The sequence below is a fragment of the Channa argus genome, chromosome 11 (assembly GCF_033026475.1).
Source record: "Channa argus isolate prfri chromosome 11, Channa argus male v1.0, whole genome shotgun sequence".
Classification (NCBI taxonomy): Eukaryota; Metazoa; Chordata; class Actinopteri; order Anabantiformes; family Channidae; genus Channa; species Channa argus.
In genome coordinates this window covers 26,789,567-26,812,136 of record NC_090207.1, presented here as the reverse complement: position 1 = coordinate 26,812,136, position 22,570 = coordinate 26,789,567, and the positions used below count along the sequence as shown (strand labels likewise).

The following is a 22,570-nucleotide window of genomic DNA, read 5'->3' as shown; positions in this document are numbered from 1 at the left end:
GCCATTTGCAAGGAGGAGGTTGATTAAATGGGGGCATACAAAGTGCAAGACTCTGATCCCACAAGGCAGATTTCCCCTGAGTTATTGGGTTTAGGTAACATCGGTTTGGTTACGATTAGATCTTAAATCTTTCTCAAACTCAAACCAAAGTCTCTACACACTGAATGTGAATAGGCTCACGTTGAGACAAACTGGACTTGTTGTACAGAAAAAAAATTCTCGATATTTTCAGTAGTAATTTGTGACACAACAATTACAAACATTAAGAAAATATCCACCTTATGTTAACAAACCATAATCTGCCCCATGGTTATAGTTTCTGGACGTTCTTTGGAGCAGTCCATGGTGCAGGCGAGCCGCTTCAACTTCAGACTGTACAGTTGTTATGTGGACAGTGATACTGTAGTCTCCCTTTTGCAATGGTTTTGAATACTTATTGGGCTTTGTGTTGGCTTGTAGTATTTTTCAACTCTTAAATTTTTCTGTGTAAGCTAGAGGCCCTCTACCTTCCACGTCCACTCCACCTGTTTGTTTTGTTTGTTGTATGGTTTTGGTTTTTCTGTTCTTAGTACTAGTGATGGAGCCGACTTTTGGTTTGTAAAATACATATAATTTCATTTAAAAAAGGAATCGACGTGGAACAATCATTCTCAAAATCAGTTACATCACTTGTCATAAAGGAGGTAAACTTGTTTAATGAAACAAAATATAAGAGTTGCACAAGAATTGTATTTTTTTTTTTTTGCAAGAAATAGTTTGAAATTTTTATTTTTTATAAAGTTCAAAGTTCAAGCCACCTTCTAGAGCCGGTATTACAAGTACTACAAGGTTTCTGAACTGGCTTTTTCACCCACTGCCATTACACTAGTTAAATGTCAAATTATTATGTATCTAGGTTTGTTTTTCATTTTCTTTTCTCGTTTTTATTTTGCAGAAAGATTCACAATCTTCCAAGAGTTTCTTACGACAACAGTCGTAAGAAACACAACACCGAGCCAGGTGCTTGGATTAAATATTCCTATACAGACCTTTAAGACGCCCTCCAAAAATTTGCTGCCTGTGCAAGTAAAGATGGGCAACATCCACAATCCTCTGCAAAATATATAAAAAAGTTCCTCTGAAGACTATAGAAGGCATCAGAAGTTTAAACTATACATATTAAAGGGAACTCTGTGTATTTAGGCCCAAATTTTTCCTGTGGTGTCTGTCTTTAAAAAATAGTTAACTTATCCTTTAATTTTGCTTGTTTCACAAACTTTCACTTGATGACGTTGCCGTTGCATGTTATCAGTGAGACGCTATTACTGTATGGACATTGTTTGAAAAGCAAATACAGGCAGTGCTATAGAACATCCTGACCTATTCTCATTCATGGGGTCCACTGGGCACACAGCTCTTGACTGGCTCAATCTCTGGCCATTCACTCGGTTCAGTCATTGGGTTTTTGAGGACTTCTGCTGCTGGGATGGAATGAGAAACAAGAGCGCTGCTTTCTTTTGTCTCCTTTTTTTCGTTCCATGTACCAGCTCTGTCCTGCATCTGTGAGGCGGATTAGTCCAACAAGACGGAGGTTGCATTATGTCCTGAGGGGGCTTTACTGTAAGGTTCACCACCAGTGTGCTTTCCCTGTGTCTCTCTCCACTTAATGTACTACTTCACTCAAAAGCAGCTAAATCTTTGTTAACAGGGAAACTATGAACTCACAGGGAGTTAATCAGAGTCAGTGCAAGGCTGGATATTTGCATGTGAATTGGTTGTGGCTGTATACCAGGCCTCTTTATGTCATTCACTCTACACTGCCTCAGGCTTCTGTCCTCAGAGACAACACACTGCCATAGGTGCATGTTGAGGAGACTATCTTTATGTCCATATGTAATGTGCAGAAATCTGTCATTATTACAGTCAGAAAAGTGATGTCAGCTTCCAGTGAGGAGCTCACAGTTCTCCCGTTGAAAATGGTTTCAACACCTCCTTTAACACAATTTTTTATGTAAAACTGCTCTTTTTTTCCAGCTTCGTCTCTTTTTAAAGGAGCATTTTGCTTGCTGTAAATTACTGAATCTCAGAACTGATCGCTCAAATTCTACCAAGGTGGACTTGTGGATTTCTTTATAGATACAAAATTGAGGAGGAGCTGTGGAAACAAGCAGCTTTCTTCGCTTCTGTCCTTAAATCAAACGTCTGTCTTGTTTGTCTATATGGCATGAATTCGGAAAGGTTGTTGAGGGGGAGGAAAGAGGATGTTAAAGGAGAGAGTAATTCTAATGTGGAAATGTAGACTTAGAAGGATTTATCCATTTGAGAAAAGACCTTTTCACTTGTTTTGTTGGTTTATCCCCTAAACCCCATCTCACCCCCCTGCCTAAAAGCTTTTGACATCTTCATCTTGTTCACAGTGGGCAGGCTTTGTTTGCTCTGCTTGAAAAAGCGGATGGGGCTCGGCCCTCCCCTCTCCGTGGCACAAGTGTAGGACTTTGCCATGGCAAAGGGGGGATTTCTCTTTCCTCCTGCCCCCTCCTTTTCCACATAACTACAATATGGTCATTGTCTGCCAGTGAATAATGTGGCCACTCGGGCAGCATGGACTGCTCCTCGGGCTTTGACTGTGAACCAGCTCTTTTCTTCAGAGTGAAAGGACTCTAATCCATGTAAATATAAGACTCTGAGTACAGCTTGGCCACAGTGGGGAGAGCGAGAGGGAGGAATGGAGGGGAGGGTCAGCAATTTAACCTTTGACCCAACAAATAAGAGGCATGTAAGTTTTAGAATTGCTCTCCAAAGAGGGGTTCCTGTGGCAGAATGAGCTTCTTTTGTAATCCTCGCAGTCTGGGGCTGATTGACAGGGGCCGGGGTGGGAGCACAGTCCCACACAAAACCAGGAGAAAAAACAGTACCGCAGGTCTACACTGAGAAGGAAGACAAATGGACGATGCTAATTATTGATCAGCTCCTTACAGGATACGGCCATTGTGCGGGGAAACCTCCTCATCTCGTCACTTTGAGAGATTAAAGATTTTTGTTGTTTTTTCACCAGCATTAAAAGATCACATGATGTGAGGCAAGATAAACTAAAGCATTTTTGCACCACATTTCCTAATATTACCTCTCTCACTCTAAGACTTGTACATATAATTAGACGGTGTGAAGCACAATGTACAGAGTTTATGTGAGGCGGGTCAGAATCAGCTGAAACTCCCCCCGCTGAGAGATGACTGCCTCTTTGAAGAGGCCTAAAAGATGTTCAGTGCAGTATACTGAGCCTCAGACTCACAAAACTGGGTCTAATATACTCATTAAGCCTCCCTCCTGCTTTTCTCTCCTCTGTCCAGTTTTGACTTCAACCCTCAGCTGTGTTGTCTGCAGAAGATGCTCCTTAACAGTGCCCTAACACAACTTAGATGTTATGTGCAGCGTATATTAATTAGAATTTAGGTGTGACAGAATGTGATTTTACTTCTTCCCTCAGACTGAATACGTGGCACCTGTCCTGCTAGACCAGTGGTTAAAGTGCGGATCATATAAGTGAAACATCTGGTTTGACTGTGGATCTCTGCAACTGTCTGTATTTTTATTGTCCACTATCAAATAAAGATAAAAATACTAAAAAAAATAATAATAATTTAATTGTTTTAAGAAATTTTTTAAAATTATAGATTAGAAATCATCGACTTCCTCACAGCAGAAAAGTGAGCATATTTGTCTAATATTGATATTGATTGATCGTCTTCATTTGGCTGAAATAAGCTGAACTATATTTTCATCCACTGTATTGACGATTTCACATTTTTTAATTTGCTAAAAAAAACACATTTGTGCAATCAGAAGTGTAATATAGCCCCTTTAAAATATTATAGGACTTAACTGAAGGTTTCTCATTTCAATTACTTTGCAGACTTTGTTTTTATAAACAACATCTGGCTATAAAAAATGAAGCTTCATTGTAGTTTGCAGTATCACTCCAGCATCAGGCAGTATAATGTACATCTAATATAAATTACACAATGGTCAACTTTAGACTTTGGTTGTGTTGTGGCACTGGTTCTTTTCTTAAGTAAATGATCTCACTGCTTCTTCGACTGTACTGAACTTATGGGTGATTGTTACTGCATTTAGGTATAATCACATTCATTGACTTTACCGCCATTGTGATGCAAATTAAGTATTTTATATTGTTAATATTGTTTTTCCATCGAAATTTCTAATTGGTAACTTTACAAATTACTTTAATCCCTAAAACACTGTTAAATATTGAGCTTTAACGCATATGCTAACTGAAAATAAAAAGACCCCTGGCAGAATGTCTGTTAACAATTATCTCAAAGCTGCCTTTTTAATGTGAGCCTAACATTTATCTTCATAATTGGACATCTGATTGTACAGTCAATTACAACATGAAGAAACACATCAGACTTTAACCTCAGATTTTCTCTAGATTTCCTTTTTTCATTATTGACATACCATTTCAGACTCTTCTTAATTAGTGATGAATACATGCTACTGCACTGTGGAGGGTGTAAAACCCATAGAAAGAAATAATTTTCAGCGTGTTATCTCTGTGCCATATCTGGAACACCTTTTTTCTGTCATTTTCCAACACCATGTCAGTATGAACATATGCTGCCTCACTGTAAGCTGTTGTGCTGCAAAGTGGAGACTAAAGAAGCATAAGGACGGTTCAGCTCCAAGCGGCTGAGTTCTTCACTGCACTCTCGTCCTGCCATTATTGTGACTACCTATAATTTGGGATGGGTCATTACAGTGGGCTTCCTGTTGGCTCACCCTCCACACCACTGTCTGCTTGTGTATTTTTGGACCTGTTCAGTTATTGGTGTTTTTCCAAAGCACTGCGCAGAAATCACCTGCCAGTTGAACAATATGATACATTAATATCTTTTTACCATCACTTAGTGTTGTTACACTACATTTGTTTGCTTATTTCTAAAGAACCTTATTTGGATTCCTCTTATGACCCCTTAGGGGGGTCCTGACCCTCAGGTTGGAAACCTTAGAGAGTTTAAATGCCATTTGGTTCGATGAGAATTAATTGGATGGATCCATAACAAGTGATGTGCACACAGTGTACTCTCATAAGACAACAGTGCATTGCATGGGTGAGACTGATTCAGGAGAGGCTCAGGTGTGTTGTCTGAAGAGCTTTGTGTTCATTTTCCTGTCTGATTCCTCCTTGCTTAAATGTGTGTTTGTGTGTATAGATGTGGACACTGCACGTACAGTGATTAGGTGATCCACTTCCTTCTTTTCATGTGTTTTTAGTCTCGTCTGCTTTGTTCCCTTTCTTAATTACAGCCGAGCTCTCCTCAGAGAGTGTGTAACCCACTCCCCACTTCCACAGCAGCATCGCATTAAAGCCATGCACCCCACACCTCCCCTCTACCTTTATGCAGAATACAATTAAAAACGGGGAGAGATCAAAAAGATGCCAGGAGCCTGACGAGGGTGATGTTTTTCTGAGAAATGCAGATTTGTGTTATTGATGGCTGCCCTGTTTGGAAATCATTATGGGACAGGGAGTAATCAGTGGAGCTGCATCAGCATCTCTTAGTCGTCGACAAGCAGCAGCACCACCCCCTAACACACACACACACACGCACGCACACAAATGCATATGCTCTCAACAAAGTGTTTAACTTAGCTGCTCATTCTGTTAGTTTATTAGTTTCTGGGTGAATATTAGGATTAGTGTACTCTAAACTTGTTGTTGCAACCCAATTAAACAACAGCTTTACAGTAATATGTGACTGATATTTATATATCGATACATATTATTTTTAATTTATTATCTAGTCAATTAAGTAGCACATGTTTTTCCAGTAAAGGCTGACATATAGTTGTATTTCAATTGTGTAGAGCAGAAGCTCAAACAGCTGCTAAAACTAAAACAGTCTCATTAGTCTCAGTTTTAAATTGCTCAAACTTTTTTCCAACTTTTTTAGAGTGATCAGAGTGAACTTTTAGAGGAAGCAGTGTTTTTTATTTATTTATTTTTTAATTCGCAGGCTCTGACACTGGAGAATCATTTGCCATGTGGCTGGTAAAACACTACATTCAAATATTGGTCATCTTAGTTGTAGTTTAAGACACTGGGATCCAGTCCTTTGGATCTCCACTAAGAATTTGTGAGGTTTGGGAACCTAACAGGAGTTTTAAAGTGGATTATATTCTTAGACTGTTTGATGGGCTGACAACCAGTAATTTTAGACTAAGCCAAAAATGTTATTTAACCATTTGAAAATTAAACCATTTAATATTTCTGCACCAAAACCGCACTCGTGGCCATATGAGGGGTTTAAAAAAGCATTTAAGACCTTCATCACAGAAAACAAAACTCACTCAATCCAAGTATGAATAATAATATTCAAGATATTATTGTGTGTGTCTTGGTGTCATCAGGGAAACATCGGGGAGATTTGTGACCTCAGTGCTAACACATTTTTTTACAGCCCTGATGCCAAATTATCAGTATATACTGTTTTGTGTTATGGTCTTTTTTTTTTTTAATTGGGACACATTGGGAGTATTGTAATAAATATCAGAGAACTTTCTGCATATTTATGCAAAAACATATTAAATCATAAAACAGTTCTGGACACTGAATTGTAAAGAAATCAACCAGGCCAACCAGAGTTAACACAGTATAAAGTTTATGACAGTGTGTGCTAATGATACATTCTAATATTTCCTTCAAATGTGGTATATTCACAATAGTCAGCTTCAATAGGCTTATAGGCTCCTATAGTAGTATTTGCCCCTGGATTCATCTTTATTATTTGTAGTCAAAAACTTGTTTCCATCTGAAAACTGTTCAGCATTTCTTTAACAATGACTGTGTGCACAGCCTCAGTGTTTGGAGCTGTTCACCATTTAATGCTTCACAATTCTCAATGACCAGTGAAGCCTTTCTAATATATAATTGTTAAGTGAAAAGAAACGGGCACAAGTTGTGAGCATACATAGTTCTTCTAAGACAAAGCACTGATGGTCGTGTTGGTGATAGTTCAATTGCCTTTCTTGCAACGATTCATCCCCAGCACTGAAGACGCGAGTCTACCGCCTGCTGCCCTATGTGGAGAAAAAAAAAACGAAAAAAAAAAAAACGGTGTGTGTGTGGTTGCGCGCACACACAAAGAGAAAGGGGATGTGTTGAGAGGATTGCAATTAATTCAGTTTTACCTTTTTAAATAAATGTACCATAGATGAATTAAATATTGGACTATTTTAAACAGCGCGGCTCTGCCTTAACACGCCTGATACTGTTGTTAATTATCATATTGTGACTTTTCTCCTCCTCTGCTGCGAATATTGTGAACACACATTACTCAGAATATTCCAACATATAGTCCGGGGCTCGGCCTACATTTGCATAAATCATCTCTAAATTCTGTGTAAACGAGTTTCTTGTTCATCTTGAGAAGTGAATTAAATCAAATCAGAGAAACAAGTCAGTCTGGCTGTTCTGATACAAATACATACAAACTGATATTTTCTCTTAATCTCACACAAGCACCTAATATCATATTTCATACACGCCTGCAGACAGGCCCGCTGCCGCAATGTTTAATGTATAAACCCAGCCTTATAGCAGAGAGAAACGCAGATGATAAATATGCATGTATTCAATTAAGGGTATTACAGAGGGCTGATTTGCATAAGGATTTAGGAGCTTAACGTCATATTTGTGCAATAAAACTTCACAATAGCCTAAACGCGGGCTATTATATGCGGGAGGGGACATGACAGGTATTTCTGAAAGAAACGAGTCGAAATTAGGGAATTAGAAATGTCACAGAAACTGAAAAAAATAATTCTGATGTTGCTTCAACGCATACATTGGCAGCTAAGACACTGCTGGTGGATTCAGAAGTATCTATGGAAAAAGTCAGGGGCTTGAATGGCTAAGATGGGTGTTGACAATTCCACTAACTGAACTGACTTCAAATAACAAAAGCCAGAGCGGTGATGTGATAACGCGTAATTTTCTCTCACACCGTCTTTTGTGCGAGATCAATCCTCTCCTCCGGTCCTCAAACGCGTCCTCTGATGACGAGGTCCACTTTCCCCCTCCCAATTAAGGGAAGAGAGCTAATTAGAATGTGCGGATCCCGGATCAGTTCAGTCTGCCGCTGCAGCTCCGGCTGCTGAAGACAACTGCTTTCTCTAGAAGTGTGTGTGGTGAAATACACGACTGAAGCATTAAATCACCGAGAGGACTTCAGGAAGTGGTGAAAATAAATAGGCTTTAAAAATACGAAGGCACATGAGTGTTACATATTAACAAACAAAAAAAGATAAATAATAAATAAAATACAGTGGTTCGACACACTTCCCTTGTTATCTTTAAACTTCTCTATTCATCATACAATTCCGTTTCTTTCTGACTCAAATGGCCTTATATCAAATGTAATAATTTAGAAAAAAAATAACCCATTCACGATGACGTTTGCATTATATTTATCCTTATTTGCATTTTATATTTTTGAATAGACATGAATAAGTCAAAATTCTGGATGCGGTGACACTCAGTGAAGTTTTTTTTTTTGTTTTAAATTTGTTGAGATCAATTAATTTAAACTATATAAATATAATAATAATAATTTAGTAGTTTGTGTACTTTTGTTCACCCCTGCAGGTTCTGTACACCGCCTTTGGCCCCATGGTGAAGCTGGGAGCAGCAGCAGCTTGGTGCTGTGCGGAAACCTCTGTGCGTCACTTGAGTTAAGGTCCCAGCAGACCTCTTCAGTGCGCATAGACGTCTCCAAACACCTCACCAAACTAAAACTCTGTGCTTCTCTTTATTTCAGACCGTAGCTGAGACCTTGTGGGGCGTTTGGGTAGGGGGTGGGGGGTGGGGGGTAGGGGGGGTTAGCCGGTGGTCTCTGTGTAACGGAGAGGCTGCTGCGTTTTCAAACCGGTCGGTAAAAGTATAGCCAAAGAGTTCGGTGACGGTGAACAGCCAATGAACACAGATGGTGCGTCGTGACGCAACAGGGCCCCGTTGATAAGGAGCAGAGAGTCCAACCGGGACCGGAGAAGGAGGAACGGCGGTTTTTGGGGGGCCAGCAAATACTCGCCTATCATCAGTCAACGTAAAGCCAACTCCTCCTCTTCTGCTGTTACGCATGTATGCAGCCTCCTTGGCAAAAGACAAAACATGAACTAACGCGACTACTGTAAAGGAAGACTGCTCCTCTGTGACGGCCTGCCGGATTTTACAAAGCAAAAGTTCTGTGATTTTCGATTTTTCTGTGCAAAGCAAAAGTAGCTTGAGCGACGTAAATCGGCTGCTGTAAGCATCAACTTGGACTGTTGAACCCGGAGGAGTGGAAGAAGCCTTTCTCACAGGCTGCCTGTCAGCTTTTTGGGAAATATATATGCTTTGATCTTTTTGATTATGCTGCAGTAGAAGGCTGCTGTCCAGATTTGCCATTGTCAGTTATAGAGACTTACTTTATTGTTGTGCAGAGAAGGGGAGAACTCTGCCAATACCTCGCAGACTGTCGAAATCCTGAAATATTACTCCCGGCGAGGAGGAGGCTTCGGTACTGAGACCCGTCAGCGGGGCTTCCATAGTTGGTATGTTTATTCACCGTAAATGGAAAAGAAAATACTGAAAGAGCCGCTGGTGAAAAAAAAAAAATTCAAATAAATAAATAATTAAATATATAAATAAAATCCCACCTGAGAGAAAATAGATTTCAATAGGAGAAGCGGAATCTGTGCGGTTATTTATGAATTAATCATAGCTTATTAATAATGAGAGCTGCAGAGATTCGGGTGACGGTTTCCATTGGCAGATGAGACGTAGTGTGGAGAACACGTGTCCAATTTTTCCCTCATATTTTTTCCTCCCTGATCTGGATTTCTCACTTGCCACGGCAAGAAAGGAAAAGCTGAAAAAAGCGAGAATTCTGAGTGGCATTATTGCAGCAGGTTTTTCCCTCTGATGGACATCTTGGCTTGCAGATCCGAAGAGAACAGTTATAATATTCTCCCCTCTGCGGCAACGATGCTTTTCCATGGCCTCCCTGGAGGCGACGTGCACGGTGTGGTGGAAGAAATGGACCGGAGAGGAAAGAGCGACTCAGCAGCCATCAGCTCAGCCATCGATATGGGGGAATCAGAGACGGTAGGAGAGATTTATTTGGCCCTCTCGGCTTGTTAGCGCAGGAAGCATGGCAGCCCAGAATCCTGTGACAGTGGCTGCACTCTCACAGCTCCAAGAAGCAAAGCTTTTTACTCTCAGTGCTCATCGAAAAAACTCGTCTATAAATGCCCCAGCTTATTTATTTATGATTTAAAACACTGGGAACCTCTGACCGGTAAATTCTCTCTAAAAGGCCCAAACAGTGGGGTTTCTCCGGCCACTGTTTAATCCAAGACTTGCTTTAGTCCAAAGAAAACGGGACCCAGAGCTGAAATTAATTAAGAAACAAAAACTTGAGATTTGTGCCTAAAATTATGCATTTTATTCTCTTTAACTGGCTTTTAGCTACGCGTCCAGCGTTTATCCAAGCACACATTTTCAGTGAGTCACAAACATGAAATATATATACGTTTAACACTCATTTGCACAAACATGAAAAGCAAAAAACACGGATATACAGCAAGTTTGTGTTTTCATTGGAGGTTTAGAATCTGTTGTAATTTTTTTAAATAATTACAGTTCAAAAATTGCATCATTCGAAAGGTCAGGGATAATTTTTAAATATGACACGATGAAAACAGGAAGAGAAAAGAGGAAATATTCCTTTTAGTTGGGCTGTGGTGAGCCTATACGTGCGTGTGTGCGTGCACGTTTATGTACTTTGCAGGGCTCTCGAATAATATAGTGACAGACTCAAATACTGTGTTTTAACTTCATTATTATCATCAATACTATTTTTATTAGTAGTACGGGTCTCTACGAAAATTAACAATACTTCTTATAAACCTATATCTAGTGTTAATGGTTCTAAATAGTTAATATGTGTTAAACAACTGTTTTATGTTCACATGCTTTAAATGTGCTGCACTATCACACACACTCTCCCAATGGCCTTAAGTAGATAATATCATTTTGTAGCACTGTAATGATTTCTGTGAGTTAGTATGTCATGTTTCAGTGTTCATGTATTGTAATTAACATATCCCCACAATATTTCTAATTTATTAAATACAAAGTGTGTGTGATTAAATTCTGTCAGAGCAAAACTTTCGAGGATTTTATCGTGTATTGTTATTTAATGTTAGGTTTAAATATTTTGTGTGTTCGTGTGTGTGTGTGTGTGTGTGTGTGTGTGTTGCTTTTTCCTGTCCTGACTCTGTGTCCTCGTGCCTCTCTCCGTGTTGACCTGCAGTCTATGCCGTGTATGAACAGCGAGCGCGTGGCTCTGTGCGCGGGCTGCGGCAGGAAGATCGCGGACCGCTACTACCTGCTGGCCGTGGACAAACAGTGGCACATGCGTTGCCTCAAGTGCTGCGAGTGCAAACTCAACCTGGAGTCAGAGCTCACCTGCTTCAGCAAGGACGGCAGCATCTACTGCAAGGAGGACTACTACAGGTAGGAGGGCGCGCGGGGCCTGGAGCTGCACAGTCCAGAAACATGGGGTCCAGGATGGAGCTTCACGAGGTTTTTATTTTCACGAGACAGTGTTTAGGATTCAAGGAGCGAAACACGTGTGTTTCAAATAAATTGTAAATATTTGAAATGGAAAATATTTCTATTAGAGTTTAAACCCCTCAAATGACCAGAGCTTTTTTTTAAAAGTAGCTCTAAAGCAAAAGCGTCAGTAAATTCGTTTTTTTTCTGCTGTGCTTATAAAAATAATAACAATTAAAGAAGTTTCTTTCTCAAAACTTTAATCCAGATCATTTGGATTTGTAAAAACAGTTGCTGATATCTTTGAACTGATGACAGCTGATATTTTGTGGCATGACGCAACAGCTATAATTTACTGATATTTTGATCGTTTAGTTCCATGTTATTTACCTGTTTTGTAGGAAATGACTTCTAAGAGAAACAAACATGACTGAGTGTGTTCATTTAACTTTCCACTGAAATCCAGATCATAGAAAAATGTACTTTCACGATTAGTAGCTCTCTGGGGGAGTGTGACCCCTCTCTCCCCACCAGTCAGGCTGCTGACACCGGCGCTTTAAATAACCAATGATTGTAGACGACTGAACATTCTTTAACAATGCTTAAATGGCAAATGTCCAGATTTCTTTAAATTCTAATATCAGCAAGAGTATTTTTCTAACTTTGTGCTTTCCTGGGGGCTGCGTCTCATCAGCGCACAGAGAAACGGTGTGAAGAATTTTTAGCTGTATGAAAGTTCGGTGCTGTGGCCCACAATAACAGCTATAGGCCCGCCAGGCTCCGTGTCCAGTCGATGATGAGGTTTCTGTGTTGTCCGCAGAAGATTTTCGGTGCAGAGATGCGCTCGCTGCCACCTGGGGATCTCCGCCTCTGAGATGGTGATGCGGGCCCGGGACCTGGTCTACCACCTTAACTGCTTCACCTGCACCACCTGTAGCAAGATGCTCACCACCGGGGACCACTTTGGCATGAAGGACAGTCTGGTGTACTGTCGGCTGCACTTTGAGACTCTCATCCAGGGAGAATATCAGACACATTTTAACCACGCGGACGTTGTCCCGCACAAAGGCCTGGGTCCGGCCAACACGCTCGGACTATCCTACTTCAACGGCGTGGGGACAGTTCAGAAAGGCCGGCCCAGGAAGAGGAAAAGCCCCGGACCGGGGGCCGAGCTGGCTGCTTATAACGCAGGTAAGACGAATAAGTCTGCAAAGACGCTCCAAAAAGGACGTTCACTTATTAGCATTAACTGTTGTTACTAATGACAGGGAGGCAGAGTTAAGAAAAAAATGTTATTTGTAGAAAATCTAAAAATTAATGTTTGATCCCGGATTTATTCTGTTTTGATGCCACTTTACCTCAAATATTTTACACTTAAGTCGAAACTAGACAAAAGTTAAAAATTAAACAAAGCTCATCGCCGCCTGTTGTAAAATAAATACCGCTGCACAGTTGTAGTAAAGAATAAGCTGAAGGGCATAATCTGTCTTTATCAGTGAAAACGCATTCTTAAAAGAACTTTTATTTTTTGTCGGTATATCTTTATCTCAGGAAACCAGTTTCTTCTGCGCTTTTATATCCCTATAATATTTCTATATGGAGTTTGTGAAGAGTTTTTAAAATGACATGTTAATAGATTTCTTACTTGAGTTTCAACATGCTCACACAGATGTTTTGTGCTCAGTACTGAGTGTATAGACCCTGAAGTTTTTTCTAAGGATGTTGTCATCCTTTGTGTGCACCTAGCTTCAGAGTTTCAATTTAACTAAGTCCTGTCAGCAATAACAGCAGCATGTTTGTGTAGAGGACAAACACTGTGCATGAATACGTCTATCTGGGATTGTTACCAACTCATAAACAGGGAGAAATCTATGCAGGCTAAGTATCAGGCCTGGCAGGACAAAAACAAAGCTCACAGAAAAGAAAAAGGCAGAATGGGAGGTTTGTCTGGAAAACCAGGCCTCTTAAAAGGTTCTTTAAAAACAAATACATTCGTGGCATAGTCACATGTATTTCACACACTTTTGACCGTGTAAGACGTGTGTGTTGAACTTTTCACTTTCATTGAGATGCAGCCGTCGAACAATTCCCAACAAAAATGGTGTGAGAGTTTTTTAAGCTGAACACCTTAAGGACCAGTTCCTGCTAATAGTTTCTGGTTTTTAGTCATGTTTCGGTTGAGCTCATCTGTCATTTTTCTGTCCTCTTTGGGGATGAAAAAGACTTCTTTTTTTTGATGTTCCAGCTTTTGCTTTCGCCCTTTTCCACTTGTCAGGCTCCATAGACATCCACAGAGGACCCGCTCCCCCGTCCCCAACCATTTCTCCAACCACACACCCACACACGCACACACTCACACACACAAACACACAAGCACACACAGACACACTGCTGGAGCCTTTTCGCACTGGGACTGGGCCAAACTGGGTGTGTACCACAGATATCAATGTGATTAGATGAGTTGTGGAAGCAAGAGCAGGGAACACAGGAACTTTATTCCAGAAGCACTTTTTTCAATGTTTTGACCAATTGTACCGATTAAAAATAGGTATTACAAACTAAATTGCATGTGAGAATTTATTGTTATTGAAAAAAATACTTTTAATAAATTAATTTTAATTTCTCTTTTAACACGTCAGTTTAATTCCAATTAGCCACAACAAGTGAAATAATTATATTCCTACTTGATTCCAATGCAAATTAGCTTTTCCCCCTTGTGTCTCAAGGAGGATCACTTTCCTTATTTTAAGATGCTGTGCTCTGAAATGATTTCAACCACCATAAACTTTAACAAAACACATTTAACACAAACAATGAGAGCATACAGTTTCATCATGAAGTAAAAGAATGAAGACCCAATACCTGAGTAAATTATTCCTAATGTGGAAAAAATATTTAAAAAACATTTCAAGGTGGGCATTTATTTATAAGAAACTGTGTGAAGAGCAGGGATTTGAAGTGCAGTGAGGTGGAGAGTGCAGAGACAGTGCGCCCTCTTCTGTTAACAGTCAGAAACAAAGCTTCACCTGAGCAGTCACATGAGAACATGTACAGGGCCTGAGCAGCACGCTGATCTGCGCTGTAGTTATCTCTGTGGATAAGACTTTGTGTACGATGACGAGAAAACGAGCAGGAAACAGGCTGTTTTGTTTTTTTTTTGTTAAAATGCTGCAGCATATGCTTTGGCCTGAAAGCAGCATTTGTTCTGCCTGGTGTGTATGGGCTAATTAAGTGAAGTGTTATTCTGATGGTTTTCACTCACTTCATATTCATCATTTACAGCGTTTTGATATTGAACACGAACTGTTATGCATGCAGCAACACTTTGAATGTTGCCAAGAAATTTGCAGACTGGGACAAATACATGTGTGTTGTATATATGTGTGTGTGTTGAAGCCAGGCATAGCAGCTCCTCCCAGTATAGAGAGACGTAGACAGGGACAGACATATGGACGAGGTGCTGAGTGGAGGATGATCTGCAGCTGGAGGAACCAGCTGTCAGGTCACAGTGTCCCTTTGGATTGGATGAGTTTTATAGATTTGAATAAAGAAAATGATCTAGATTGAAATGAGAAGATTTTTGGAACAACGCTAAAGAGAAAGATGGACATTAAGTAGTAGTGCAATTCTTTAGGATATTCCTCTTTAATATTTAAAGAGTACATAAGATGCATTTGGATGTGCCCCATGTTCTCTAAAATTGAGTACTGTTTAATTTCTTGGGTCAGTAGAACTTCCTGTATTAAAAATGGGTGCACTAAATGTAGAGAAACCTAAAAGTCCAAACAGCTATTTAAAAACAATAAATAAATAAAAAGAAATCAATGGTGATTAGAGGTCAGATTAGTGTTCTCCTTGCTGACCCTGTTCTCCTCTCCTGTTTCCTGTTGACCCGCAGCACTGAGCTGTAATGAGAATGATGGCGAGTCCATGGACCGCGACTCCCAGTACAGCTCCAGTCAGAAGACCAAGCGCATGCGGACATCCTTCAAGCACCACCAGCTTAGGACCATGAAGTCATACTTCGCCATCAACCACAACCCAGATGCTAAGGACCTTAAGCAGCTCGCACAGAAGACCGGCCTCACCAAGCGGGTCTTACAGGTAACCACAGCAGCCTCTCACTTCACACGAGACCCCGCTTCTCTTTACTCAGGCCAGAAAGCAGAGCTGCAAACAAGCTACATCAAAAATGGATGTTGATTTTAATACAATCATAATAATTGATTTTAATTATTTATTTATTAAAAATATCAATTGAAGAGAAGCTGCACCGAAAAGAAGAGTTGCTCCAGGAAACATAAAATGTTAGTCAATAAGTGTGTTCATACTGGAACACAAAAATACCTGGAAATGAAAGCGAAGCCATAGAAAATCAAAATGTAATGAATTGTGTTTCACTGGATGATGTGAAGTCATGCGGGATGGGAAAAAAAAATGTTTAGAAGGAGAAAGCTCAACAGAACATTTGATTTCCACAAAAGGCGACAGCAAATTATCTGGGGAACTGAGAAGAAGAAAAATGAAACAAAAAGCTTTCTGAATCATTTTTTTTTCTTTTTTTTTGAGAGGAAGAAAATCATCCCGCTGCTTTAATTAACGCTTGCAGAAAACAAAGCAGTCATTTTGCTCTGATGCGTTTGGGTTTTCATGCCTGTTATTCCAGCTGAAGCGCTTCTCCCTCTGCCTGTTTCCCATGGCTCCGTCATGATTCCGTCGCTAACATACTGCAAAACTCAGCTCACCACAGACCACCACCTCTCGCATTCTACACTTATTTCTAGAGAAGAGAGCAACGATTGTTTTCAAAAAGTCAAGATAATTGAACATCAGTAACATTGAGCAGCAAGCTACTGGTTCCAGAAGTGAGTGGCTGGGACTTTTTGAATGACTTTGAATGAAAAACCCACTGATTTTCTTTCGCAAATATAAGAATAATGAAATAAATAACAGCTTTTTATCTTCATAAACACTACCGACAAGCCCATTATTAACTTTTCTCTGTCTCAATTAAAAGGCAGCCAAAGCTTTATGCACAAACATACAAGAAAAGGGTTTATTCTTGTGTGGCTACCACAACGGTTTTCTCTGTGACTAGCCAAAATAAGTACAGGCTTTCATAATTTCTGTACACAGTAGAAGTGCACCCCGGCTCTGTGTTTTTAAGTGTTCTTTTATCCTTGACTTCAGTCTGAGCCTCTGCAAACAGACTTAAAACAGACATGAGGAAATGCTCACTGATAGCAAATGAAAAGAGGGAGAGGTGGTGCTGGTTGAGATAATGTGGGTCTGCTTGGCTTACTGGCGAAATTTTTTAGGGACCATTTCAATGCTTTCTATTTCTTTTTATGGTTTTGATGCATTTTTGCTGAAAAATCTAAATTACATATTCCAGCTGAAACCTAGCTTTGCCTGTAAACGTATGTAACGACAATATATCAAACGGGAAAACTGACAAGTTTGATTCTTTTTTGTTCATTTGATTGCTGCAACACATCTCAAAAAAGTTGGTGTCAGAGACATACTAGAAAAGTTGTGTAACGCTCTAAACACGTTAATTGTCAACAATTGAGTATCATGATTATCCCACAGAATCAGTCTTTCAGTAGAAAGGATGGGGTGTATTCAGTGCCTTAAGAATAAAATGGCAAAGAACTTAGGGATCTCAACATCTACATTTAATAATATCAAAACTATGAGAAAATTCAGTGAAATCGCTGGACACAAGGGAGAATAGTGAATGGTCATGAGTCTGAGGCAGCACACCATTGAAATCAGATTATTCTGTAGTAAAAATAACAAAATGGGCTCAGGAACATGTCTGAAAACCATATACACACTGTATATGGTTTTCAGACATGTTCCTTTTGTTTGTATAAGGTTTGTCTCTGCATCTACTATGCAAAGAAACAAACATACATAAACAAGATCCACAGACACACTGCATCTCTAAGCCTGAGATTAGAGAATAATAATTACAAGGGGCGACTGTGGCGCAGGGAGGTAGAGCAGTTATCTACTCCTCTAGTCACATGTCGAAGTGTCCTTGAGCAAGACACTGAACCCCAACTTAGTTGATCCCGGTGAGCGTTGGCCAGCTGCATAGCAGCTCCCCCATCGGTGTATGAGTGTGCGTGTGATTGTGAGTGTGAATGGGTGAATAAGAAGCAGTGTAAAGCGCTTTGGGTACCAATAGGTGGAAAGGCGCTATATGAGTGCAGAACATTTACCATTTACAACATCTGGTCTCTACTTAGTTTCCATGTTTTATTTTTGTTGTTTTTTTTTTTCAAAGGTGATGCAACAGTGGTAAACATTTCGCTGCCCTATATTTTTAAAACTTTCTGGTGGTATCAAATTCAAAATGAGCAAACATTTTTCAAAATATTCATTTCTCAGTTTTAACATACACAAACAAATTGCAATAAAAATATGCTTCAAATGATTTTCTGTTTTTAATTTTTTTCATTTCTGGACACCGGGTCTATATTTAGTTTCTCCTCTTAAATCTTGCATTAACCTTTGGAGAGCTTAATTTCGCCTCTGTGTTCAGCTCTCAGTGAACACAGATGTTCTATCTGTATCTCTAAGGTTTGAAGTCTGGTTTCACTCCTGTGTTCCTCTTTGTACTTTCAGATACTAGTCTTTCTTTATTGTTATTATTCCAGCTCTGATACTGTTTACTGATCACTGGCGTTGCGTTCAGTGATCAATAAATAGGGTTAAGTTTCTGCTGGTGAAAATCGACCATTTCTTGCTGTTGGTGCTTCACATTAAAAGCTTTCCACTCATGAATCAGCAGGGTGCCTTTATTGTGACATTATAGGAAATGCAATGTATTTATAACAAAGTTATTGGAACTTATTTTGCAGTTCAGGTAAGCAATTTATCATTGCTGCGTGGTCCATCAGAGAAATACTGTTTTTTTGCAGCTCAGCTGTTTGTGGCCCATAACTGCTTGGTTTGGTGCAACTACACTCACAACTAAGGAAAACCGTATATGTTACCCAGCTTGTGAACATAGTTACCACTCTATCTGTCTGTCTTTACGTCTATCTGCCTGTTTTTTGCTGCTGAGCAGGTAGGATCAGATGTGTTTGTGAGAGAGCAGTGAGACTGAACTAAGCAGCACAGTTACAGTTCAGAGAACCAAAGCAGTCATTTAAAAAGCTTAAATGTATGATAAAGCTGAGATGAACTGCAGATATGGCTGATAATTGTCTGTGGGTGTGCTACAGAGCCACTGTTTAAACAAAACAGTGATTAATGCAGCTTTAAGGTTAGAGAATGGCCGAGGTCACATCCATCCACGCAGTCCTCCACCAATGTGGTGCTGCCTCTGTCTTCACTGTCTTTAGCTAACAGCTAACTATTCTCCAACACAAATCGTGGAGCCTGATATATCTAAATGTGCTGTTCCCTTACAGGAAACCACCTGTGTCAAAAATGTATTTGCAGAGAGTTGAAACATGCATCAGATACACTAGGTAATCCATCAGAGCCTGCTTTCATTAGTGCCCCTTTCTGAAAAAATCTGCCGACAATAAAAACAGACATGATTTTCTGGTTCTTTATTGTGACAAATTTAATTTCTCTACACAGATTTGTAATCTTTATAGAAACTGACTGAAATCAATGGCTCCCTGGATGGAAGAAATTATAAATCTTAAGTATGCTTTTACAAAATGGTGTGTGTATGTATTTACATAAAATAGTGGGTTTATACATTTATAAATCTCAGATTTTCTCTACGTTAGCCATTGTTTCACAGATTGTGGAATATACATACATCCCCCATCCAGTACACTAAAAGTGTTAAAGGGTTTTAGTTTGTGTTACTCACAACATCACATTATAAAATTCAACACTATCACACTATCTTTCCAGAAACACTGTGTTGATTGCTCTGGATAATTTCAGTGCCTTTCTCTTTTCACTGAAATGGCATTGTAAAGTAAAGATTGTGCCAATGAATGAGTGTTCTGCAAATGATTCTATCAACTGATGAAAAATGCCTTTCATTGCTGAAAGCTCCCAAAAAATGGTGGTGTAATGTAAGACTGCCTAAATTCAGTGCTGTGCATTTTAATCGGTTTTATATCATAGGTATCAGCAGATGGGACACGTGTAGTGATTACGTTAAACGTCCCTGTAGTAAATCATTTCTCTAGCAGAAACAGCGTTTCTTAATATTGTTGTTTCCTTCCTGCAGGTCTGGTTCCAGAATGCTCGGGCCAAGTTCAGGAGGAACTTATTGCGGCAGGAGAGCACCGGTGTGGACAAGGCATCTGACGGATCCACACTGCAAGGCGGGACACCATCAGGTCCAGCCTCAGAGATCTCCAACGCCTCCATGAGCCCCTCCAGCACCCCCACAACCCTGACGGACTTGACCAATCCCACCATGCCCACCGTCACCTCTGTGCTCACCTCGGTGCCGGGGGGCATAGATGTCCACGAGTGCAGAAGCCCGTCACAGACCACTCTGACCAGCCTCTTCTGATGGACGGAGCCCTTCACCACAGCCTCATCCCTCCCCACTCCTCCCTCACTCCTGCCCCTCCCTCCTGGATCTAAAACTGAGCACTGTTGACTCCTTCGAACATTAAATGGATTAGGAAAGAGAAGGTAATGGAAGCAAAAAGATTTCATTTCGCTCTGAGCCCATTAGAGACTATCTGCATAGTGAGGTGGCTAAGCCTTACACATGGAACAGTTGTTGTTATTTTGATGTTGTTGTCTTGTCAAGAACTGAGAGGACTTGATTTGCATTTTTCAATGTTTACAGAAAGAGACTGCGGGGAAAAAACTGCTTAATTTTTGGGAAATTCATTTTTTCCAGCACAGTATTTATGTTGTTGTACAAGAGTCACTGTTAGAAGGATTGTAAAAATTCTTTTTTGGAAATCTGAGATTAAACACAGGTTACAATATATGACAACTCCCATGTGCCTTACAGTCCATTTTATCTCTACTGCTGTACTGGTCGATCAGACAGGAATGACTGGAGTCAGAGGAGAGAGGATCAATCTCTTTTACTGCTTTGTGTGAATGTGTTTGTGTTATGCTTAGGTCTTATTTGTGGTGGTGTGTCTGCATGTGTGTGTTGTACAAACAGCATTACACATTCAGCAGTGATCTCCTTTTACTTGCTTTTTACCTTCCTGACTTTGGAGTCAGTTTGAACTGTGAAAACCTGCTGAAAAGGAAAATATGATTCAGTATTAGTGGTCTTCTAAGTTATAGGTACTGTGAGATGGACATAAATCAGAAAACCTAAAAAAATCATTTCCACCCACTTCCTGGAGTGTATCACATCAGGACATTTTAGCCAGTCATGTAATTATTTTTTTTTTTTAATTTTTAATGAATTGAATACCAAATGCAGTCTTTGGTTGTCTCACTAGCAAAAGCTTGTGACTATTATAGTACTAGTAACAGTAATTTATAAATTTTCCAGGAGAAAGAGCACATTTTTTTATATTTTGACAGAACATATGTTGTACGAAGGACACCACACTATTACAGATCTCTAGCTGTGAGACAACCCAACGGTAATCCAGTCAATGAAATCCTCCTTCCTCAACTCATATTAGGCAGAATTTCAAATTGCTGTCTTTAAATGGAAGATGTTCAATTAGTGATATTCATTTTTCTAAGCAAGTCAGGTGCAGTGTTATTGATGTCTCTGGTGATAAGGCAGCCCACTCCACTGCTATTAATATTGCTTATATTTAAAAAAAAAAAAGGTGTGGGGACTTTTGTCAAGTAAGTGGCATGCTTAAGTTCCTTTTTACTTGAAACCCTTTGTCAGTGTAGATATGTTAACGTATGTTAGAAAATATGTGGTGTGGATGTGAGAAGAGCTGTTGATCAGCTGCTGTAATGATCCTCACTGAGTTGCTCTCACTGAGCTTCTCCTGCTCATCCTTGTTCACATCCCTGTTGTCCCCTGATCTGCAGGAAATATAAACACATTTCTTTGTCGTTCCTCCAAGTACAAATGTTCTTCATCAGCCACATGTACATGTACATACTGCATGTACGCACATTGCCGCACTTCTTGGATTGGTCAGAGATTTGTGGTGTAGTGAAATTCAGAGAAATTTGTGAAATAACAGTTATTTTATGGGTTCTCTCAACTATATTGCTCACAAATTGATTCATCTCAAAGAATTGAATCTAGGTTTAGGTTAAATTATTGCCACTCCCATTTGTTTAATGCATGTTTACTCACACACGCACACACACACACACAAACCCTTCACACATATGTATATTTATTTCATCCTTATTTTCTGTTAGTCCTGACATTGTAAGGCATCATCCATGTACTAACAATGTCCTCTGTCACATGCAGACCGCACCCACCATAGACATCCATCTCATTTTGGCACCAAACACTGAAACACATTCTCCTTTGGAGAGTTTTGGATGCGTGTAAAATTTGGAAAGAACTACACAAATCGAAACACGTGCAGTGAGCTATTTTGTGTTAAGTTGAGGCAACAAGTTCACTCACATTTTCTGAGATGTGAATAAATTACAGGCCTACAGAGTAAACCCTCACAGGTTCAGGGAACAACTACCCTGAGCCTCAGTTAAAAATGACTATTATCTATTGTTGCAAAGTCACAATTTCTTTTAAAAAAAACATCATAGGGTTCTTACTAGTAGAAATCTAATGGGATCATCTGACTATTTCTCAGGCTTATGACAATTTCTCCAATTAAGTGACATTCATTTATAGTGTATTGTCGCACAACAGTGTCTCAATACACTTTACAACAGGAAACAACATCAAATACAGTACAATTAAAAAAAAGAAAATAAAATGAACAGAAATTAGATACTGGAAGCAGTGATGATAAAAGCCAGACGTTTCGTAACATGATGATGAATATGCTACAATTAATCAAGCCACATTGCTCTGCTGCAAGAAACTACATCTCCATCATTGTTACTGTAAAGGTT

At 39.7% G+C, this 22,570-nt stretch overlaps 1 protein-coding gene across 2 annotated transcripts; it reads left to right on the top strand.

Annotated features, from left to right (window-relative positions):
* The first annotated feature begins 8,924 nt into the window (after positions 1-8,924).
* Positions 8,925-21,593, top strand: lhx2b (LIM homeobox 2b). 2 transcript variants are annotated; one of them, XM_067522333.1, is made up of 5 exons: positions 8,925-10,144; positions 11,355-11,557; positions 12,420-12,787; positions 15,495-15,700; positions 19,809-21,593. In XM_067522333.1, exons 1-5 carry the CDS (start codon positions 9,962-9,964, stop codon positions 20,097-20,099), a joined length of 1,251 nt encoding a protein of 416 aa, XP_067378434.1. In that variant the 5' UTR covers positions 8,925-9,961; the 3' UTR covers positions 20,100-21,593. The 2 variants fall into 2 exon arrangements, with proteins under 2 accessions (XP_067378434.1, XP_067378433.1); XM_067522332.1 differs by having other exon boundaries at positions 8,927-10,144; positions 12,417-12,787.
* The last annotated feature ends 977 nt before the right edge of the window (positions 21,594-22,570 follow it).

Coding starts and splice junctions, on each gene's coding strand:
- lhx2b (XM_067522332.1), top strand. CDS start 9,962: ATGGACATCTTGGCTTGCAGATCCGAAGAGAACAGTTATAATATTCTC. Junction 11,558..12,416: donor TGCAAGGAGGACTACTACAG/GTAGGAGGGCGC, acceptor TGTTGTCCGCAG/AAGATTTTCGGTGCAGAGAT. Junction 15,701..19,808: donor TCACCAAGCGGGTCTTACAG/GTAACCACAGCA, acceptor TCCTTCCTGCAG/GTCTGGTTCCAGAATGCTCG.